The 22,765-nt window shown below is 51.4% G+C and overlaps 1 protein-coding gene across 6 annotated transcripts in view; it reads right to left on the bottom strand.

Annotated features, from left to right (window-relative positions):
- SLC66A2 (solute carrier family 66 member 2) overlaps nt 1-22,765 on the bottom strand; it is a 121,444-nt gene that overhangs the window by 70,354 nt on the left and 28,325 nt on the right. For 3 of the 6 annotated variants that reach the window (XM_037805684.1, XM_037805688.1, XM_037805685.1), the window contains one exon: nt 18,034-18,087. The exons of 2 other annotated variants lie outside the window; for them this stretch is intronic. In XM_037805684.1, the coding sequence (XP_037661612.1) occupies nt 18,034-18,087 (54 nt within the window). Of the gene's footprint in view, nt 1-17,152; nt 17,335-18,033; nt 18,088-22,765 lie in introns of those variants that run through there. One more of the 6 variants, XM_037805689.1, reaches the window with a different exon arrangement.

Raw genomic sequence — 22,765 nt, 5'->3', positions numbered from 1 at the left:
AGCTGCAGAAGAGGCCTTGATGGCCAAAGTGGCACTTTACTGCCTCAAAGAGCAACTTAAGTTAGAGAAGGATATGCGGGTAGCCCAGGCAGAGTTGAAAGATGCTTCAAATGAGAGGGTATGCCAAGTAAATGAAAATTTGGTAATATTAGCATGTTCCATTATGCTAGGGTAAGGGGGAGGAAGTTACATAAGGTTCAAGTAAGACGTATTCTAACTTCCCCTGGATGGGATCCCAAAACTTGGGACCCAGTGGATTTTTCTTCAGGTTGTGAGGGTTCCCAGTCTAACTGGGAGAAGGAGGATGAAGGGTGTAAATTTATTCACCCTCTGGTCCAACTTAAGATTAAGTCAGAGCATGTCCCAGCTGAACTGGGCCCTCTGGCAGATGGGGATGATGCTGCTAAAGCAGCCACAGTGCCAGCTGCACCCATTGAGCAAAGAAAACAAGTGAGAATTCACCACTTCTGAATTACAAGAAATTGGGACTCAGTATAGGCAAAAACCTAAAGAACATTTATCTAATTGTCTACTGCAAGTGTGAGATACTTGTGCAGATGGTGTACTGCTTTCAGGGTATGAAATGAGTAAATTGTCCTCTCTCACCACCCATCCTTCTCTGTGTCAAGCATATATTTGTTAGCCCCTAAAATGGAAACAAATTTGCTACTTAATTGGCTTACGCTCCAGTGTAAGGAGGTGTGGCCCCACGAGGGGGATTTGCCCTGTCAAACCCCCTATTGGAATACCACTGACGAACTACAAGATGTAGTGAGGGGGGCCTAGGAATAAAGCATGTGGTTTATACGTTGGGTGCACTGGACCAGATAGTCTCTCTTAGCTTCTCCAGAACAAACTCTGGCTGGCATCTCTTAGCCCCGCAGCAGTCTGGGCCTGTGTGGCTCTTTTTAAAGGACTCCAGTAAATTAATCAAGACCCACAATGAATGGGCGGGGCCACACCTCCATGGAAATAATCTAATCAAAAGTATCACCTACAGTTGGGTGTCACATCTTCACAGAAATAACCTAATCCAAATAAACCACAAGATTGGATTAAAAGATCATGGGGGGATATAACATATCCAAACCTGCACACTGCCCGGGGAGCAGAGGTTTACTAAGCTCACATGAGTTCACTAGAGGAGGACAAGGATTCCAGCTGAAAGACATGGCCACTACCATGTAAAGAGCCCTCTGCTCCCCCCCAAACCCAACCCCTTGAGGAGGAGGTCTGGGAGGCCCCCTTCCCCCTAGCATAGGGGGTAGGTCGAGATCCCCAAATAAAAACAATATATGGGAACACTGGGGATGGGAGGCCACATAAAGAACTATCTTTTTGTCCCCCACTAACGAACATAGGGTTCTGGCTTAGTAGCCACTGGAGCGGAACGCACCTTAGCGTATGAGAAATGGCCGTGAACCAGGGGCTCTACGCTAACCATTGCCAGCCAGAGCAAAATATGATTTTGCAAACTACTGTAGGTGAATTCAATCTCTGGTGCCAGGTGGTCAAAACTGTACATACTAAGTCGTCACCGGTAAAGGTCCCAGACTCATGGTGGCAGTGCCTCAATATAAGTTACCAGGGGGTCATCAAGAAATCACTGCCCCCATTCAGGAACTGGAAAGAGTGGGTATTATAATCCCCACTCACAGCCCATTTGAGAGCCTGGTCTGGGCAGTGGAGGAGCCTGGTGGTGCTGCGGATGACACTGATTACAGAGAACTTAACAAAGTAACTCCTGCTTTGTTTGCAGCTGTACCACATGTAGCTACCTTGTTGCAGGACGTAAGTGCTTAATTGGGACAGTTTCATTTTGTGTTGATCTTACTAATGCCTTTATTCACATTTCTTTAGATCCCTCCAGCCAGCCAACATTCACCTTCACGTGGATGCATGGGTGGGGGACAATGGTGGACATTTGCTGTGCTACCACAAAGATATCTTCACGGTCCCACCATTTGCCATGGTTGGTAGCTGAAGATTTAAAACTGTGGAAACCCCCAGCAGAGGTCACTCTCTTTCATTATACTGATGATGTCAGGTTGACAAGCGACTCTTCCTGGAGAATTGGTAACCGCCACTAAGACTATTTCCCTCTGCTAGTGTTGATAAAGTGCAAAATTATCCCACCCCACATACTCCTAAACAGCTTATGGCTTTCCTTGGTTGGTTGGGTTACTGGAGACCATTTATACCCCATTTGGCACAAATCCTAAAACCTTTGTATGTCCTAGTCAGGAAAGGAGAAATACGGGAAGGGGACGTTCCACCGCAGGCTGCCTCTGAAAAGGCTAAATGAGCCATTGCACAGGCTCAAGCTTCAACGGGGTGGACGGTGGACCCAGACGAGCCTTGTGAATTGGATGTGGCCAGTATCGATACTGGCTTTGGGTGGGGCTTGCGTCAAAGGCTACGGGCAAAGTGAGTTCCCCTCGGCTTTTGTTCTCAGCATTGGAAACGGGCCGAGCTACAGTCTAGCCCCTTGGAGAAACAACTATGTGCTGCCTATGACGCCCTGCTGCCAGGTGACAGAATAACCCAAAGACGCCCCATGTCATTGCTCACTGCCAACCCCATACAGGGGTGGATAAAAACACAGCAAATAAACCGCATTCAGGGCGTGCTTGGCTGAGCACTCTGAAGACACAGAGAGCCTATCTGCTGCCACACAGGGTCTTTAATTAACAACGGCCCCTTACGTGCGGAAATGTATGATATCCTAGGACCAGTTTCCTACACAGACGAACAACACTAGCCCCTCCCTGCTGATCCCCGAGGTGGCTGTTTCTGTGCCCACCGTTGACGGATGTGCAGTATACCAGAGTCTGCCTGGTACGCTGAGGAGCAGCAGGTGGGCAGCCAGCCACCTGGACAGCAGTAGCCGTGATGGACAATATAGGGTGGGAAACTGGGACTGTGCAAAGCAGCAATGGGCTGAGTTAAGGGCTGTGTGGATGGTCATTGATTACAAACCAGGAGACACACACTGACTGACAGACTGCACTGACAGCTGGGCAGGGTACCAGGGCTTACGGTGCAGGTGGCCACATGGAAGTGAGAGCAATGGACCATTGTTGGATGCCCCTTATGGGGGAAAGAAATGTGGGAAGACATCTGGGTGCTGCCACAAGTGCAAGTTACCTGTGTTCCATGTTCAAGAATGAGTGGGCTTTTAGAAGAGCATTAAAAGATGATGAGCAGCAGTGGACACGTCAGTTGCATCCGGCCCTCACCAGCTTACTCAGGGCCCCAGCAGCTGCTCCCGTTCCCACTGAACTAGCACTGCCTGGACCAGTGCAAGCCTGTGACACAGGTAGAGGGACCAAGGATGCTACAACCACGACGAGGTAATGCAAGTAACTCGGCCTTGCCTGTGCCACAAATCCTAGAAACGGGAAAACAAGGTCGACTGGCTGTGCTCCTGGCTGATGCAGCTGTGCTGGTTGGGAATCCTAAGCCCACTGGGTATCAGGGTTACCCAAAATTTAAGATTTTTATCATGAATCCAGGACACCCAATACCCCAGGGAACTACATGTATGACTTTATGGCACTCATTATGTCTAGGTTAACGCAGATGCAACCCCAGAAAGCTCCCTGCAAATCCAGGGAGAAAAAATATGGTATTTGAAGATAAATGACTCTCAGACTTTGAAATTTAATAGTTTGCCCTTAGGTTTCTGGAACTGTTTGGGTCCAGTGATTGCTGTTTTCCTTCCAATTTCTCCCTATGGCAACAGGAACATTAATCCTATGCTTGTCCCTCCTTTACAGATGGGAAGCAGGAAACTTGTTCTGAGTTTCACAGGTTCAGAGCCAGATAGGAATTTTGCCTTAGAACGGACCTTGCCTCTAACTGATTTTCATGAGATTTTGTCACTGGGGTGTTGGGGTGACTGCTAAAGGGTGTGGGGCTTCTTTTTGGAGAGATGAAAATGTTTAAAATTGTGGTGATGGCTGCACAACTCTGGGATTTACTAAAAACCACTGAATTGTGCACTGTAACTTTAATTGGGTGAATTGTAGGGGATGTGAATTGTATCTCAATAGAGCTGCTAAAAAAACCACACAAAAAAGAAGGGGCTGGTGAGGTTTGGTGATTTCAGGCCGTGCTCCACGCTGGGTTCTGCAGAGCTGGAGAGACCCTGCACTGGGCCCGGTGCACAGCTGCTCTGTGGAGGTAAAAAGAGATGGGCTCCTTTTGGCCGTGCAGGACCGGGGGCCACTTCTTCCAGCCTGACCTCGGGCTCTCCGGGGCCCCGGCCGGCATGCGGCTCACAGAGCCACAGCACTGCACTGCACAAAACAGCAATCACTGGACCCAAACAGTTCCAGAAACCTAAGGGCAAACTATTAAATTTCAAAGTCTGAGAGTCATTTATCTTCAAATACCATATTTTTTCTCCCTGGATTTGCAGGGAGCTTTCTGGGGTTGCATCTGTGTTAACCTAGACATAATGAGTGCCATAAAGCCTCGCTCCCAGCTCACCTGTGGGGACTCTGCCCTCCCTCCCGCATCCACCTCTCTCTGTGTGTTGGGTGCAGAGTCCCTGGGCACGAAGCGGGCGGCAGAGGGAGAGCCGCCGAGGCTGTGGGCTGTGCAGGAGACATTCCTTGAGCTGGGTGGTGGCCACACTGGATTCCTCTTATATTAATCATTACGCGTTTTTATACCTTAATTATTGCAAAATAAAAATGTCAAAACAGAACGATATGGTGTGGTAGATGCTCCTGCACCAAGTGGAACAGGATCAGAGAGAATACAACTAAACACGCTCTTCAGACGGGAGCCGAAGGCCCAGCTGGACAAGGGGGGAAGCACCCCAGTGGGACCTCACACCTGCCCAGGTGGGATCCCCCCCACACCTGTCTGGGAGGGCCCCCCACACCTGCCCAGGAGCCCCCCACACACACCTGCCCAGGAGGCCCCCATACCTGCCCAGGTGGGATCCCCCCCACACACCAGCCCGGGAGGTCCCCATACCTCCGCAGATGAGGCGCGTCAGCAGGCGCCCCACACCGGGAGGCGGGAGGGCAGGGACTGTGCTGTGAAGACCGTGGGTGGCGAGCTGGGGTCCTGGGCATGCGGCAGCCCCTCCTGGGTGCCCTGCCCCCTCTACTGGGGTCCGCTCCACAGCCCTGGCCATGGGCAGAGACCCCTTCCTTTGCCCTGGGTTGGACACGACAACCACGACGCCCCCGCCCCTGCCCCCGTCCGAGGCCGCTGTCCCTCCTCTTCAGCAGGGGGTGGGGGAGCCGAGGCGGGAAGCTCTGAAGTCGCGAAAGGCTTCTCGGGCAGATTTATCGGCACTGCAATCAAACACTATCAGAAAACGCACGGAAGCTGTTTTCCGCAGCTCAGGGTCCTGTCATTAGAGCTGCCTTATTGTGAAGTAACAGAGTGAGACGGTCTCAGGCTCAGCCATGATGTTCCCGCAGCAGAGTGGGCCGGCGAGGGCCCCGGGAAGCCGGCCACACCCGGAGACACACCCGGAGACACACTCAGAGACACACCCGGAGACACACCCGGAGACACACCCGGAGACACACTCAGAGACACCCGAGACACACCCGGAGACACACCCGGAGACACACTCAGAGACACAGCCAGAGACACACCCGGAGACACCTGAGACACACCCGGAGACACACCGGAAGACACCCGAGACACACCCGGAGACACACCCGGAGACACACCCAGAGACACACCCGGAGACACACCCAGAGGAGACACACCCGGAGACACACTCAGAGACACACCCAGAGACACACCTGAAGACACCCGAGACACACCCAGAGACACACCCAGAGACATCCAAGACACACCCGGAGACACACCCGGAGACACCCAACACACACCCGGAGACACACCCAGAGACACCCAACACACACCCGGAGACACACTCGGAGATACACCCAGAGACACACCCAGAGACATCTGAGACACACCCAGAGGAGACACACCAGGAGGAGACACACCCGGAGACACACCGAGACAGATACGCCCGGAGACACAGCTGGAAAGCGCCTCCTCTGCTCACATCAGAGCAAGAACCATGAATTCCTGCAGTGAACAGTCTCCAGTCCTTCCTACTGACTTTGCTTTAATTCTTTTCTTTTCTCGAGGCAACAATTTGAAGACAGACAGGGGAACATCCTGGGACTTCCACCCCCACTGCGCCATGGAATGCGGACCAGCAGGGGGGCATCTGCCGACACTCCCAACAGCACACGCGGTGCACAGGGTGCGCTGGCACCGCACAGGCTGCCCCCGACGCCAGCACGAGGTCCTGTTCTCACCCCGTCCTGGAGGGGAACGGGGACGACCACAGGACACATGGGCAGGCAGGCTCCAGCTCCCGTGGACGTCCCCCCCCAGGTCCCCGCCCAGGTGCCCGCCCGGGCCCACAGCCACACCCACCCGCCCGGAGGCGACCCGGCACCAGCCACTGTCGGGAGCTCTGCGGACCAGACCCCAGGCGTGTAAATAAAAAACCAGAGTCCGGGGGTGCCGGGGGATGGCCGCCCGTGCCCCTGGCCCCACCCCGAGGTGCCCTGCTGCCCCCCGCGCGTCCTAAGGGCCGCCGCTGGGCGCAGACCGCGAGCCTCTCCCCAGGGGAGCGGGGGAAGCACCCGCTGCACCCACAGCGCTGGCCGTGAAGCCCCTTCCCCGCGGCCCACCCACTGGAGCCCCCGGGCACCGTCTCTGCTCCTGTTTCTCCGCCAAACACCGGGGAAAGGCGGCCTGGGAGTTCCCGACCCCAGCAGGGCCCGGGGCCTGCCACCCCGCAGACACCCAGGCGCGAGGACAGGAGGCCGTCCTGGTAGAGCGACAGCCCCGAGCGGCTTCCTGCCACCGCGGCCGCCCAGGACGGGGAGGGAAGGAGCCAGTGCAGGCGCTGCCCACCCCTCACGGCCGCGCCTCGGCGGACAGCCCTGCGGCCACGCGGGACAAGTTCCCAAGTCCACGCCGCTGGCGACCCGCAGTCCCGCCGGCCCCTCGGGAAGGATCAGCGATCTCGGGCTCCTGCTCCTGACCTGCTTTCCGCTGTTCCCCACAGGACGTTCCCAACAGGAGCCAAAGCCTCCCGGGACACGCAGCCTCCACCCCAGGGCGGTGCAGGGAGGACGGCCGTGACTCCCCGGAGCCCCCAACCCAGGGTGACAGCGTCACAGAGGGAGACGGCGAAGCAAACCCGCGGCAGGGGCCAGCCCACAACCTGGGTGCGAGGCTGACAGCAGGCGGAGGGGCCAGGCCTCCCCTGTGCCCACCCCCCACAGGACACAGCAGCTCCCCAGGACCATCTCTGCCGGCAGGACACACGCACTGGCCTGACCCCACCTGCCTGTCCCCACAGCCACCTGCCCCCCAGGGACCCCAGACACGGGGAAAGCTGTCAGAGCTGAAGGTCCCGAAGTGGAGTGGAGGGCAATGGAACGGGGCCCAGCTCCCCAGCTCAGGATGCTCTCCTCCCCCGGCTGAACCAGCAGGGACACCAGGGGGGCATCGGCCGGGGACCACTGCATCCCGGGACAAGAAGGGTCACGTCCCCCTAGTCCCGACGGCTGGGTCCCTGTAGAATGCAGCCCTCGGGCCCCAGCCACTCCCAGACCACTTCAGAGGTGAGGAACTGGGCCACACCCGGCTCCGGGAGAAGAGCAGGGGCCTGCGAGCAGCCGCCCACCCCGAACCCCCTCCTGATTTGTGAATTTGGGGATTCACCAAGCTCTCCACAGGGCCTGGCTGCCTCGGCGACCTGCTCACGTCCGCCTCAGAATCTGTCATCAGCACGTAGCTTTAGGGTGTGTGGGGCCCTGGAGACCCAGGGGCTACACCCAGGGACAAACCTGAGCCTCCCACACAAGCCAGACATCACGAGCTCCAACTCCAGGCCATGAACAAAACCCAGAGCACCTGCCTCTCGGGCCAAGGCCGGGGCCCAGATGTGAGAATTTACACCAGGTAACTCACCTGGAGCAGGACGCCCTGACGCCCACCTGCCAGGCCCACGTGGGGGGCGCAGCTGCAGGGACCCGGGGCTGAGCCTTCCACGAGGCGTCAATGGTGACAGACCCAAAAGAGCTCTCACAGCTTCCAAGCAGCCATCGAGAATGACGGTATCTTCCTTCTCTTTTATTTCTAAGCCAACAACGAGAGACGGGTCATCTGGAACGTCTAACCTCCCGTCAGGTAATTAGAAGTGCAGAATTGAGTGGTCCGCCAAGCACAGAGAAGGAAATCCACAGGCGGAAAAGCCGGGCAGGCTGGTAAAACCACCTGCCCCGCACTGGGGCCCTGCTGACCAGGAAACAGCTTTCCAAAGGAAGAAGGGAAGCACCGAACCCCAGACCCAATTCAGAGACATCCCTGTCGTTTCTCTCCTCCCTTCTCCTGGAATCAGCTCATCCTGTGGCAACCCCAGGGCCGGACTGACCCCCATGCTGGGCTGACCCCACACCGAGCTGACCCCACACCGGGCTGACCCTTGCCCTGAGATGACCCCCCACACACACACACACGGGCCAAACGGCCCAGACAGAAGTGTTCTACTCGCTGAGCAGACCCGGAAACCAGGAGGCGCACGGCTGCTGAGAGCGGGCCCGTCTGAGGAGCACTGGGCACCCACCGAGCTTCTGCCCCGAGTGTCCTCACGGGCTGCAGGCAGCCCCCGACTGAGGAACGGCACAAACGGAAGCCGGCGCGGGTGGATGCACTGAGAGGGACCACAGCATCCCAGGAGATCCTGCCAAGATGCAGCTGAATCCAATTGCCAGGAACGTCAGGCACACCCACGGCACGAGATGACCATCAGTGACCCTCAGGAAGGTCCAGGACCCACTGAGGGGCTGAAGCCACCGAGCGCCACGCGGGGTCCTGGCTGGGGTCCCTTCCCCACAGAGCCCATCCTGAGGCAGCCAGCGGAAACAGCCAGGCCCCTGGAGAAGCCCACTGACCGCACGGGGCATCGCATCTGGCTCGGTGAAATGCAGCTTGTTCTCAGAGGAAAACCCAGCACTGAATTCCCACTTAACTGTAACATTGTGATTGTTCCAAAATAAAAAGTAAAATAACAAAAAAGTCAACTCTCCACGGAACCCAAACACCCTGCCCCTTCCTTGGAAGCCCTCAGTCTGCTTCCCTCCCACTGGGGCACAGCCCAGACCGCACCAGCTTCACCCCTTCCTGGAGCTCACACCCAATCCCGTCCCCAGCAGGGCGCGGGGCGAGCGGGAGCTGCAGCCATTTGAGGCCAGCAGGGTCAGCTGGGGCTGTGTCGTGATCCACGCGGAGCTCCGGGTGCACCTGGGGGGGCGCGTCCTGGGGTCAGGCAGGGCTGGGGTCTTGACCAGGAGGTGGAGGGGGATCCAGCTTGGAGGGGGCTCAGCCCGGAGGCTTGGCTGGGGGGAGGGCTCGGCCGGGATATTAGGATTTAAAGAACGGCGGCAGCACCAGCGGCTGCACAGTCTGAAGTCCCCCTCAGCTTTGCAGGCCTGGCTCACGTGGCTGACCCGCCTTTGGTCCCACTCTCCCGGCACTGGACTCGCCCGCAGAGGCACAAAGGGAAGGGGGATGGCCCTGCTGGGGCTGCAGAATGATACCAGATGAGGCTGAAGGGCCCGGCTGGTCCGACACAGCCCCTGGGTGCCGGCCCACCAGGTGCAGGCGCTTGGGGCCCTCCGCCTCCCCCCCCACACTGCCCCTCTGCTTGGCCAGCAGGAGGTGAGGGGTCTGCACAGCAAGGTCATCCCAGGTCAGTTGCTCGGGGGTGCGGGACCAAGACCTCTGTTCTCTGCAGATTCTGTTCCAGAATTCAGTGCGGAACCCACACGGCACACACAGGCCTAACAGCCTGGAAGGGCTGGGCCCTGGGGGCCCCTGAACAAAGTTTCTCCCAAGCAAAAACAGCACCTTCACCTTAATATCACAATTTTAGGACTACCTGCTTCCAAAACACAATGAAGGAAAGTGACTGATTCAATCGAATGCCTCTCACCATGTCCACCCTCTTGATTCTTAAACCAGCAGGGAACGCTCACCGCCACTGATCTTATGCACAAAGGCAGCAGTTAATAAAAACACAAAGCTTGTCCCTCTCCTGGACTGAAACATTCTCCATAATTCTGCCCCCAAGGCTCAGTCAGGTTACAAACAGCAGGGAGGACGGGCATTTCTGAATGGCAGGCACTCACACCAGCGAAACGACCGTAACTAGTGAAAGTGACAAAGAAAAAACCACTGAAAGTCTCCAGACAATGTCCTAAGGTCAGACAGTGTTCTAGTTTGTTAATGCTGCCTCTTCGCAAGACGCCAGAAATGGATCGGCTTTTATAAGGGAGTTTATTTGGTTACAAAGTTACAGTCTGAAGGCCATAAAGTGTCCAAGGTAACGCATCAGCAATCGGGTACCTTCGCTGGAGGATGGCCAATGGCGTCCGGAAAACCTCTGTTAGCTGGGAAGGCACGTGGCTGGCGTCTGCTCCAAAGTTCTGGTTTCAAAATGGCTTTCTCCCAGGACGTTCCTCTCTAGGCTGCAGTTCCTCAAAAATGTCACTCTCCGTTGCTCTTGTGGCGTTTGTCCTCTCTTAGCTTCTCTGGAGCAAAAGTCTGCTTTCAAGGGCCGTCTTCAAACTGTCTCTCATCTGCAGCTACTTTCTCAGATCCTGTGCATTCTTTGAAGTGTCCCTCTTGGCTGTAGCAAGCCCACTTCTTCGGTGTGAGCTTATATAGTGCTCTAGTAAACTAATCAAGCTTATATAGTTCTCCAGTAAACTAATCAGGCCACACCTCCGTGGAAATTATCCAATCAGAGTTATCATCTACAGTTGGGTGGGGCGCATTTCCATGGAAACAACCTAATCCAACGTTCCAACTTAATCCCCACTAATATGTCTGCCCCACAAGACTGCATCAAAGCACATGGCTTTTTCTGGGGGACATAATACATTCAAACCAGCACGGACGGCAAATGGAGAAATACTGATCCTGGAAAACCCATGACCTCCCTCGGCATTTGGGACACATGAGTGGCTCCCGGGGAGGGCAGGGGTCCCGCCGCAGGAGTGGGAGCTGCTGGCCCAGCTATGGTTCTACCTGGGTGAGCACAGCAGAGACTTGGCCCCCTTGGCCCACCCAGCCCCATCCCGAGGGTGAAAGTTCTACACAGCTGCCCCTGCTCCCGCTCACAGTGTGGGTTTCCCACACAGGGAGGAGCAGGCAAAGGACCAGGGGCCACCCCATTCCCTGCAAGCACCGCCTCTTAGAACAGGGAAGTCCCTCCGGACACGCTGACCGTCCTCCCCACCACAGGCTCTGGAGCAGAGAGGGGGCTGAAGCAGGGGGCTGTAGGAACAGACAGCTCCGTAGCGCTCCCTAAAGAGCCTGAGGTTATTTGGAACAGAAGATGGGGAGTTCAAGCACAAGGGCACTTAGAAAAACAGCAGCGATCTCTGCGGTGAGCAAAGAGGCGGCCGGAGCTCCAACACAGCAGCAAGGGTGCAGCAAACCAGCTGAAAGCACAACCGAGAGAACCAGGGAAAGAGCCGCTAAGAAGAGCCTCCTTTGGGCTGGAAGTGTCAGAGACTGCTCAAAGATGACCCCTGCAAAGCAGTCCCACTTGAATCGGGTCAGACTGTGAAGCCATTTATGCCCAGCACATGGGGAAATGGGGGTGACAGCTAAAGACCACATGGTTTCTGTTGAGGGGATGGAAATGGTCTAAAACTGACTGTAGTGATGGTTGTGCAAATCTGTGACTACATTAAAACACACTGGACTCTACACTCTAAATAGGTGAAGTGTACAGGAGGAGAATTAAATCGCAGTAGAGCTGTTAAAAACAAACAAGTAAACAACTGAGCAAGAGGCTGGCAACACTAGCAGCTGGGTATGACAGCAGTGGAGACAGATCAGCCAGAACATGGCAGGCAGATCAAGGAGAGACCCAAACAAAGCTAGCTAGAATGATGGGGCAGGGGCGGGGGGGGGGGAGGCTCAGGCAAAACAGACCTCTCTGAACTGATCCAGCCAAGTCACTAAACAAACAAACACACAAACCACACATCCATCCTCCCAGGGCAGAAGATCAGGATCCAGAGTTGCTACAATGCATTACCTTAGATGTACAGTTTGCAACAAAAAATTATGAGACACACAATGAAACAGGAAAGTGTGGGCCATACACAGTTAAAAAAATAGTAGGAAATAGAAACTGCCTTTGAGGGACCATAGACATTGGACTTAGCAGAAAAAGACTTCAAAGCAGCTATGTTAAATATGTTCAAAGAACAAGAGAACGCCATGCATAAAGATTTAAAGGAAGGTGTGATGACAATGTCTCATCAAACACAGAATATCAATAAAGAGAAATTATAAGAAAAACCAAATAGAAAATCCATAGTTGAACAGTATAATAACAGAAAAAAAACTTATATCAAAGTGCCTGTCTGAAACTGTTATGAACCCCAGAAAAGCCAGGACCTTAATCCAATCTTGTTCGGTGGAACCTTTTGATTGAGTGTTTCCATGGAGATGTAACTCACCCAACTGTGGGTGATACCTTTGACTGGGTTATTTCCATAGAGGTGTGGCCCTGCTCAATCAGGGTGGGTCTTGATTAGTTCACTAGATTACTCAAGAGAGCTCAAGAGCTGACACAGATGCTGACACTTGGAGACATTTAGAGATGCTGAAGGAAGGATGTTTGGAAATGCTAAGCTAAGAGATGAAACCCTAAGTTTGCTCCAGAGAAGCTAAGAGGGGACCCCCAGATAGTTAGAGAGAAATACCCTGGGAGAAAGAAGCAAGGCCACATGGGAGCTGACCAAGAGGAGTGAAGACAGAAGCCCAGAGACATTTTGGAGAAAGCCATTTTGAAACACAACCTGAGGGCAAAGGACTAGCAGATGCCAGCCATGTGCCTTCCCAGCTGACAGAGATGCTCCGGACACCATCAGTCATTCTTCAGTGAAGTCATCCTCTTGTTGATGCCTTAGAACTGTAAATTTGTAGCCAAATAAACCCCCTTTATAAAAGCCAATCCATTTCTGGTATTTTGCATAACAGCAGCTCTAGCAAACTGGATCAACAATAGATTTGATCTGGCAGAAGAAAGAATAAGTGAACTTGAAGACAGACCAATAGAGATTATGCAAGCTGAATAACAAAGAGAAAATAGAATTAGCAAAAAAGAATAGAACCTCAACAAATGTGGGACAATATTAAGTGCACCAACATATGCATAATGGGAATACCTGAAAGAAAGAGAAAACAACAGAAAAAATATTCAAAGATGTAATGACTTAAAACTTCCCAAATATGATGAAAATAATCTACACATCCAAGAAGCTCAACAAACTCCAAGTAGGATAAAGACAAAGATTTCATCTCTTAACTGATTTACAAAGCAATTGCATCAAACAATATGCACTGTTCTATTGTTGTCAGTCCTTTAACACACATAAACATAATGCATTTGACAATAACAGCACAAAGGAAGTGAGTGGGAGCAAAGCTGTACTGGAGTGAGGAAATGACAGTAGATGATAACTCGAATCCACAGAAAGAAACGAAGAGAACCATAAATGGCAAATAAGATGGTTAATATAACTCTATAAATATATACTTGCTCGTCTTTCGTCTCTCAACTTCTTTTAAAGACACAACTTTACATAAAATAATAATATAATAACATAGGTTTGTAACATGTATAGACATAACATGAATAATAATAATGATAATAATAATGCCACAAAAAAGGGGAGGAGGAAATAGAGCTATGAAGGAGTAAATTTCTATTTCTTACCAGAATTAAGTTAGTACAAATCACCTGAAGTAGATTCTGATAAGTTAAGAGGTATACTGTGAGTCCTAAAACAACCACTAAGAAAATAATACAAAAAATATAATGAAGAAATTATTAAAGGAATTAAAACATTGCAATGGAAAATATTCACTTACTACAAAAGAAAGCACTAAACAAGAAACAATGGAACAAAAAAGACATAAAACCTATAGAAAACAAAAACTAAAATGGCAGACATAAATGCAAACATATCACAATAACATTAAATTTGAATGGATTAAACAATGCAATCAAAAGGCAGAGATTGTCAGAATAGATATAAAAACAAGATCCACTAAATGCTATTTACAGGAGACACACAAATCCAAAGATACAAATAGATTAAAAGTAAAGGATCATATAAGATACACCACACAGGCAGCAGCTGCAGGAGAGTGGCAGTGGCTATAATAATATCAAACAAATGGGGTTTAAAATACAAAATATTACCAGAGATAAAGAGGGAAATTTTATAAAGATAAAAGGGCCAGTGTATCAGGAACATGTAACAATTATAAACACATATGGACCAAACAACAGAGCCCCAAAACACATGAAGCAGAAACTGACAGAATTAAAGGGTGAAATAGACACTTCAACAATAATAGCTGGAGACTTCAATTCTCCATTTTTATTAAAAGTTATAATAACTAGGCAGAAAAATAAGCAAATAAAAGATTTGAACAACACTATTATTTTCGTTTCCTGGCTGCTAAAAAAAATACCATCCAATGGATTGTCAGAGCAATAAGAATTGATTGACTCAGGGATTCAGAGGCTAGAAGGCTTGCATCCTCCCAGGGTCAGTTTCTTCTGGCTGATTGGCAACCTTTGGGGTGTGTTTTTGTTTGCTAAAGCTGACAAAATGGAAATATCAGAATTGGGTTGGCTTTTACAATGGGGATTTATTAACTTAAAATTTACAGTACTTAGGCCATGAACACGTCTACCTCAAGGCATCAACGGGAGAATACCTGGACTCTGGAGACAGGCTGCCAGCACCCGGGACACCTCTGTCACCTGGGAAGGAACATGGGCAGCGTCTGCTGGTCCTTTGCTCCTGGGTGTCATTGCTTTCAGCTTCTGGTTCCAGTGGCTTCCTCTCTGAGCTTCTGTAAGTCCTCTCTTAGCTTCTCCAGGGCTTTTCTCTATGAGTTTCTCTTAATTTCACCTCTTATAAAAGGCTCCAGTAAGGGGATTAAGACCCACCCTGGGCAGCCTTAACTGAAACAACCTAAGCACAAGGTCCCACCCACAATAGGTCTGAATCCACAGGAATGGATTAAAAGAACATGGCTTTTTCTGGGGTATACAACAGCTCCAAACCAGCACAGGGTTCCTTGGCTTTTCCATCACATGGCAATGCACATGGTGGCATCTCCTCCTTTTTATTCTGGGTTCCATTGACTTCCAGCTTCTGGCTGTTTCCTGCTCACTTCTCTTTCCATGTCCAATTTCCTTTGTGCATAAGGGCTTCAGCCATATTGGATTAAGGCCCACCCTCCTTTAGTTTGGGCAACCACAACTAATAAAATCTTCAAAGTTCCGATTTCAAATGGGCTCACACCAACAGGACTGGAGTTTGAGACCTGAACATGCCTTTTGTGGGGGACAGGATTTGGTCCCTAACAACTGTAAACCATCTACACATCTACATCTACAGACTCCTCCACCTCCACCCAACAACAGAATGCTCATTCTTTCCAAGTGCACATGGAATATTCTCCAGGATAGACCATATATGCTAGGCCATAAGACAAACTTTAATACATGCAAAAGTATTAGAATCATATAAAATATGTTCTCTAACCACAACAGAAATACAAAATCAAGAACAGAAGGAAATTTGTGAAATCCATAAATACGTGGAAATTAACACTCCTAAACAATCAATGCATCAAGGAAGAACTCTCAAGTGAAACCAGAAAATACTTTGAGATGAATGCAAATAAAAACACAACATACCAAAACTTATAGGATATAGCTAAGCAGTGCTTAGAGGAAAATTATGGCTGTATACACCTATATTAAAAAAGAAGAATGAAAGAATCTCTCAAATCAATAACCTAACTTTCAACCTAAAGAAACCAGAAAAGAGAAATAAAATAGAGCATAGAAAAACAAGAGAGAAAATAGACAAAATCAAACCTCATTTTTACTATTTTTTTTTGAAAGAGCAACAGAATTGATACACATTAGGCTAGACTGACAACACCAAAAAAGAACAAACTCAAATTACTAATATCAGGCATCAAAAAGGAGCATTACTACTGACCCTACAGAACAAAAGGATTATAAGAAAATGCTATGATCAATTATATGCCACAAATTAAGATAATAGAAGAAATGGGCAAATTCCTAGGAAAACACAAATTACTATATCTGATTTAAGAAGCAGAAAATCTGAATTGGCTTTTAACAATTGAATTAGTACTTTAAACACTTCCCACAAAGTAAAGCCCATGCCCAGATAGCTTCTGTGGTGAATTCTACCATCAATCCGTTGCTAACCATTCCAAAAAATGGAAGAAGGAACATTTCCTACTCATTTTGTAAGGACAGTATTATCTTGATACCAAAACCAAAGACATGACAAGAGAAGAAAACTACAGGCCAGTATCTCATAAATATAGACACATAAATCTTCAACAAAACACTAGCAAATAGACTCCAGTAACATATAAAAAGGATTGTACACCACTATCAAGTGGGATTTATCCCACGAATGCAAAATTGATTCAAATTATGAAAATCAATGTAGTACACCATAAAAATAGAATAAAGGAGAAAAACCATGTCTGTCTCAACAGACATAGAAAGCGTTTGACAAAATCCCCGATACTTTCATGATATAAATGCTCAACAAACTTGGAAGAGAAGGGAATTTTCCCGTCCTGATAACAGACACAGGTAACATCACGTTTGTTGATTAAAGACTTAATGTACCCCCCAAGAATAAGAATAAGACAAGGATTCCCTTCTCACCACTTCCACCCAATATGATACTAGAAGTTCTAATCAGGATAATTTGGCAAAAAAAAAGAAAAAAAAAAAAAGAAAAAGAAAAGAAATAAAAAAGCATCCAGATTGAAAAGGAAGAAGTAGTGTTTCTACTTGCAGATACCATGTTATGATCTTACATAAAGAAAATCCTAAGGAATACACCAGAAATCTATTGGAATAAACAAGTTCTGCAAGTTTGCACATACAAGGTCAATATTAAAAAGTCAATTGTATTTCTACAAAGTACCAATAAGCAATCCATAATGATATTTAATAAAAAATCTTTTTATAATATCATCAAAAACAATAAAATACTTGGGAATAAATTTAACAAAACCACAAAACTTAAATTCTGAAAACTACTTTCTCTCCCCCTCTCCTTTCTTTCACTGAAGAAAACAAAGTTCTTCACACATATGAAGAAAAAAAGCAGGCTTCTAGAGCGGCTTCATGCTTGAAAAGAGCACAGCTCTCAGTTGGTGAGCCTGTGGTGCACAGAGCCACGCGTGGGATGACTGGCATGCAAGGGTCAGAGGGGCAGGCAAGGACCAAAGGGGCTCCCTGGGGTGGGGTGTGTGTGTGTGTGTGTGTGTGTGTGTGTGTGTGTGTGCTGATGGAAGGGGTGGGGCTATGGGGGAAGGAAGGGCTGGAGGAACAGGGCTGGAGGGAGGGGAGGGGCTAGTGGGGGCAGGGCTGGTAGGGAGGGGCAGGGCTGGAGGAGGGGGTAGAGCTGGCAGGGGAGGGCGGGTCTAATGGGCACGGCTGGCAGGGAGGGCAGGGCTAGCAGGGCTGGTGGGTGGGGCTAGCAAGGGAGGGTGGGTCTAGCGGGGGCGGGTCTAACAGGGCGGGGCTGGCAGGTGCAGGGCTGGCAGGGAGGGCGGGGCTAGCAGGGATGGTGGGTGGGGCTAGCAAGGGAGGGTGGGTCTAGCGGGGGCGGGTCTAACAGGGCGGGGCTGGCAGGTGCAGGGCTGGCAGGGAGGGCGGGGCTAGCAGGGATGGTGGGTGGGGCTAGCAAGGGAGGGTGGGTCTAGCGGGGGCGGGTCTAACAGGGCGGGGCTGGCAGGTGCAGGGCCGGCAGGGAGGGCGGGGCTGGCAGGGGCGGGGCGGCAGGGAGGGGAGGGGCCGCGCGGGACGGAAGGAAACGCGCCCTTTTTGCGGGCAGCCTCGTGCACAGTGGTACATACCCAGATAGGACCGCCTGGGGGGGGCTCTGATTTCTTCATCTTTACTATCTGCGGCTACATTAACAAAGAGAAAAACAGAAAGGAAGAAGAGAAAAGAAAAAACAGGCTGGTTTTAACACTGGCAAGCAGATGTGGCCTTTTTGCATTTCTTTTTTAAAAACCCTTGGAACAAAAAACCACAAGATTTTGGTTTCTGTGCATCAGAAAATTCACTTTCTGAACTACTTTTCTCCAGACCTACATCCAGTATCGCAAGAAAGTACAAGGGGTTGGGGGAGGAAAGTTGGGGCCCACGGCAGAAGTCATCACGTTTCCCTTTAGTTTCTAATGTTGAGGGCCACACACAGCCCCCTGCGCGTCTGCTGCGCTGACAGGAAAGGGGGACAACAGCTCCCACTTCTGTTAACACCTCCCCAGAAACCCACCTGTGCGCCCCATCCTCCCTTTGGCTCCCAAGAACTCCACGGCAGCGTATCTGTCCACGGGGCCAAACAGCAGACTCTTCAGAAGGCTGCTCTGCAGGGCGCGGCCACTGTCAGGGCTGTCGAGTGACCCCGAGGCGTGGCCCGGGGGCCCAGCTCACCCTGACGCTCAGCGGGTGGCAACCGGGGGCCCCTGGGAGACCCCTCCCACCAAGCAGCCTGGGGTGAGGGCCCAGCACCAGGGACCCCTGACTGCGGTTCTGGGGCACCCCCCTCTGCCCCACAGTGCACCCCCACGGCAGCAAACCAAAGGCCTCAGAGATAGGCCCAAACGGGCAGAGGACGCCCCACGGACACCTTGCAAAGTGGGGCTCCAAGGTGGCAAAAAGGAGGCTGAGCCCCAGGGGCCTGCGGGGTCAGAGGGCCATGCCACCCAGCCATGGCACGGGGACCTCACCTTGGAAGGGAAACTTGGCAAGTCAACAGCCAAAAGAAAATACAACTCAGAGCAGCGTCGTGACATACACAGGGCTCCGGGAGCTGCTGGCCGAGGAGCCAGGCCCCTAGGAACCCGACAGTCTAGACAGCAGAGCGCAGCACGGTTCCAGGCAGCCCCTCTCTGCGGCCCTGCTGGGCCCCCAGTGCTGCGTTTCCAGTGCCCTGTGTCCCTCTCTGATCTGGGCCAGTGGCACCTCCTCTAAGAACCACCGTCCCAAAGGTCTGCTGGGAGCCCTGGTCACCTCTGGCAGGGGCCCGGCTGGAGCAGAGCACAGAGGCGACAGCACGTTCTCGGGGACTAGACATCCAGCCCAGGGGGAAGAAGCGAGGCTCAGACGGCAGAGGACTGAGTCCACACGGCCTCAGCCCTGGGCCCGGCGGCAAACCAGCCCGTTTCCTGCTGGAAAGCAATAGGATCTATGTCATAGAAAACCATTCGGGTGGGAGGATGGAGGAGAGAGAGAGCAGGAGCTGACGGGCCAGTTAGAAATGTTTTCAAAAACCACCTATCTCCACTATCTGTACATACCTGGCACCAGGTACTAGGGGCTCAGCCGTGTAGTGTCTGTATTTTCCAAAAATGGACACAGTGCCATTTCTAGCCCCACGTTTTCTGGCTGCTGCTCCTCTTCTGGAGGTGGATCTGTGACCTCTCCCCTTGATCCTAACCGATCACCGGAGATGCTGTGTCATTTCCCAGACCAGGACATAAAAAAGTTCCAGCTTCCCTGGCTCCCCCTCCCCAAGACACCCTTGGGTCCACCTGGCTCCCCGTCTCGGGAGGCACCTTGGGTCTGACTACCGTACTGTCAGGACGCCCAGGCCATGGGGGGGACCATCTGGGGTCCCAGCAGGAAGCCGGCAGCGACACCGGATGGGATCCCAGCCCCCAGCCCTTGAGCTGCGACCAGCTGACCCTGCCAATCTCTGCCCAAATTGCAGATCCATTAGCACAACGCATGTTGTCCTTTCAAGTCACTAATTTGGGAGTAATTTAAACAGCCATAGTGCCTGGAACAAAAGATGGCAAGGCAGAAGGTTCCGTGTGAGCTAAGACGTAGGAGCATTAGAGTCCGGCATGGCCAGAAGTCAGGACAGGGGCCGCGGGGGAGCAGGCCTCAGAGCTGGGTGGGATTCCGCGACGCGGCACTGCAGGCAGGTGAGGGAATGCCGGCTTCTGCAAGCTCACCCTGGGGTCGGCTGTCGGGGGACAGTGGCCTTGGGGCTAGCACAGAGAGTGTGGCCAGACCCCCGCGGCGGGGGAGACCCTCTGCTAGAGGACAGACGGGAATGCTCTCCTGATGGCCCAGGAGCCAGGAACCCCTTGAGATGCACACAAATGTTTCGGGCACAAATGTCTTTCCTGGGGAGGGTCCTCAGCTTTCATTCTCAAAAGAATATGTGATTCTCCCACCCAAAAGTGTTTTTAGAGCTCTACTGATGTCAAATTTACATGCTGTAAAAATTCATCCCTTTCAAGTGTGCAACTCATGGGTTTTCAGTGTGCATAGTTGTGCGATCACCATCTAATCCCAGGACAGAAAGAAATCCTATGCCACGAGGGGTCACCCCAACTCCCCCATCCTCCACCCCCAGCTCTGGGGAACCCGTCTGCTTCTGTGGCTATAGATTTGCCTATTCTGGACATTACATATAAATTGGGTCCTACAGTATGTGGTCTTTTGTGCCTGGTTTCTTTGACTCAGCACATGTTTCCAGGTTCAATCTGTAGCACACATATGGAACTTCTTTCCTTTTCATGGCTGAATAGTATTCCATTATATGATGTACCACGTTTTGTTTATCTGTCATCAGTTGATGAACATTTCTGTTGCTTCCGTGTCTTAGCTATTATTAATAAAGCTGCTGTGAACTTTGGGTACCAGTTTTGAGCGGACATGTGTTTTCATTTTTCTCGAGTATGTACCTAGTGGGGGAAGTGCTGGGTCATGTGATAACTCTCTGTTTAACTTTTTGAGGAACTGCCACCCTGTTTCCACAGCAGCCCCATCAGCAGTGCACAGGGCTCCGGCTGCTCCGTGTCCTTGCCCAGGCTTGTCCGTCTTGGATTTCCTAGAGGGCGGGAGAGGGCAGCACACTGCGGCTTAGATTTGCATTTCCCTAGTGACTAATCATGTTGAGCATCTTTTCATACGCTTCCTGCTCATTTATTTCCTTCTTTGGGGCAATGTCTATTCAAGTCCTTTGCCTATTTTTAACTGGGCTATTTGCCTTTTTATTCTTGAGTTGTAAGAATTCGTTATATATTCTGCATGAAGTCCCTTATCAGCCCCATCCTCTGTGAAGCTCTCCATGTGTGCAGGGACCACGGGAGGCTGTGGGGCTAGGAAGCGAGAGAGAGACCCCCCATCTTGTGGCCCCCAGCAGGGAAGGCACACACGGACAGGCTCATGCAGCCGGCCTGGCCTGCGGGGAGGCCGTGGAGGGAGATTTCCCAGAGATGGCTATTCAGGAGGACACCCGGAGGATAAGTTGGGGGAAAAGATTGACCTCAGCAGGTAGAGGGAAACGGCTTCCACTGCACCAGGAGAGAAGGGCTGAAAGGGGTAAGAAGGCTGGAGAGCCCACGATGGCCAGAGTGCCTGGCAGGAAGTCACAGACATGCGGGGAATGCAAGGGCACGGGAAGCTGGGGAGCAAGGGGAAACCGCTGCAGGCCCTGGCACCCTGTGGGGGGGGCCTCACCTGACACAGCCCCCAAACTCCGGAGGAGGAGCAGGGCTGGGGAAGGAGCAGCTGGGTGTGGAAGGGGCTGCAACTGCGCCGTGTAAACGAAATCTCTAGAATTTGGGTAATCCAGCTTAGGGCTCAGGAGGGGGGTGCAGAAGGGGGATCACTCGCTGGGAGGCAGCAGAGAGCAGGGATAAGAAAGCACGGTCAGGGCGTGCTAGAGGCGGAAGAGAGCAGGGGAGAGAACCGAGCCCGGAGATCAGCGTGTAGGAGCAAACGGAACTGCCAGAGCCTATGGGGGGGGCTGGGAGAGGACAGGGAGGGGACTCAAGAACCCGAGGAGGCAGCTAGGTCCAAACGGAGGAGGAGCTGGGGGTCCATTTCAGACCAAAGAAGACAAAAATAGGAACTGCTTGCCCAGGGGGGCTGAAGGCAGAGCAGACGGGAGGGCACAGAGATGGCTGCAGAGGACGGGGCCACACTTTCCAGAGGTGGAAGGGTACCAGGAGACGGGGGACAGATCAAGCTTTTTCTTTGTTTGCTCTTTCCTTTTTGAATGGGGAGGCCTGGGCCACATTTATAAGTGGAAGTGATTATAGAAAAAAATTAAAGCAACTAGGAAATTGAGCCTTAAAAATAAAACTATGACTATAATTACATTCTAAAGACTGGGAAAATACAAATCCAACTGTTAAAAAAATGGGGGTAGGCATCAAAGCATATTTTCCTCTGTATTATCTGCATGTGTTCAGATAGAACGTGTGCTTTGAAGTATACAGGCATATGTCACAGGTTCAGTTCAAGACTACGGCAATAAAGCAAGTCACATGAATTTTTTGTTTGCCAGGGCATATAAAAGTTATGTTCATATGATACTGTAGGCTATGAAGTATGCAATAGCATTATGTTTACAAAAACAATGTACATGCCTTTAATTTAAAAATACCTTATTGCTAGAAATTGGCAACCATCATCTGCATCTCTGAGCCTTCAGCGAGTCATCATCTTTGCGCTGCTGGAAGGTGCCGCCTGGGTGTTGGCGGCTGCTGAAGGCTGGGGTGGCCGTGGCAAGTTCTTAAAATAAACAATGAAGTTTGCCCCATCTATTGACTCTTGCTTTCA

The sequence above is a fragment of the Choloepus didactylus genome, chromosome 16 (genome assembly GCF_015220235.1).
Source record: "Choloepus didactylus isolate mChoDid1 chromosome 16, mChoDid1.pri, whole genome shotgun sequence".
In the NCBI taxonomy this organism is placed as follows: domain Eukaryota; kingdom Metazoa; phylum Chordata; class Mammalia; order Pilosa; family Megalonychidae; genus Choloepus; species Choloepus didactylus.
This window is presented reverse-complemented; position numbering and strand designations above follow the sequence as displayed.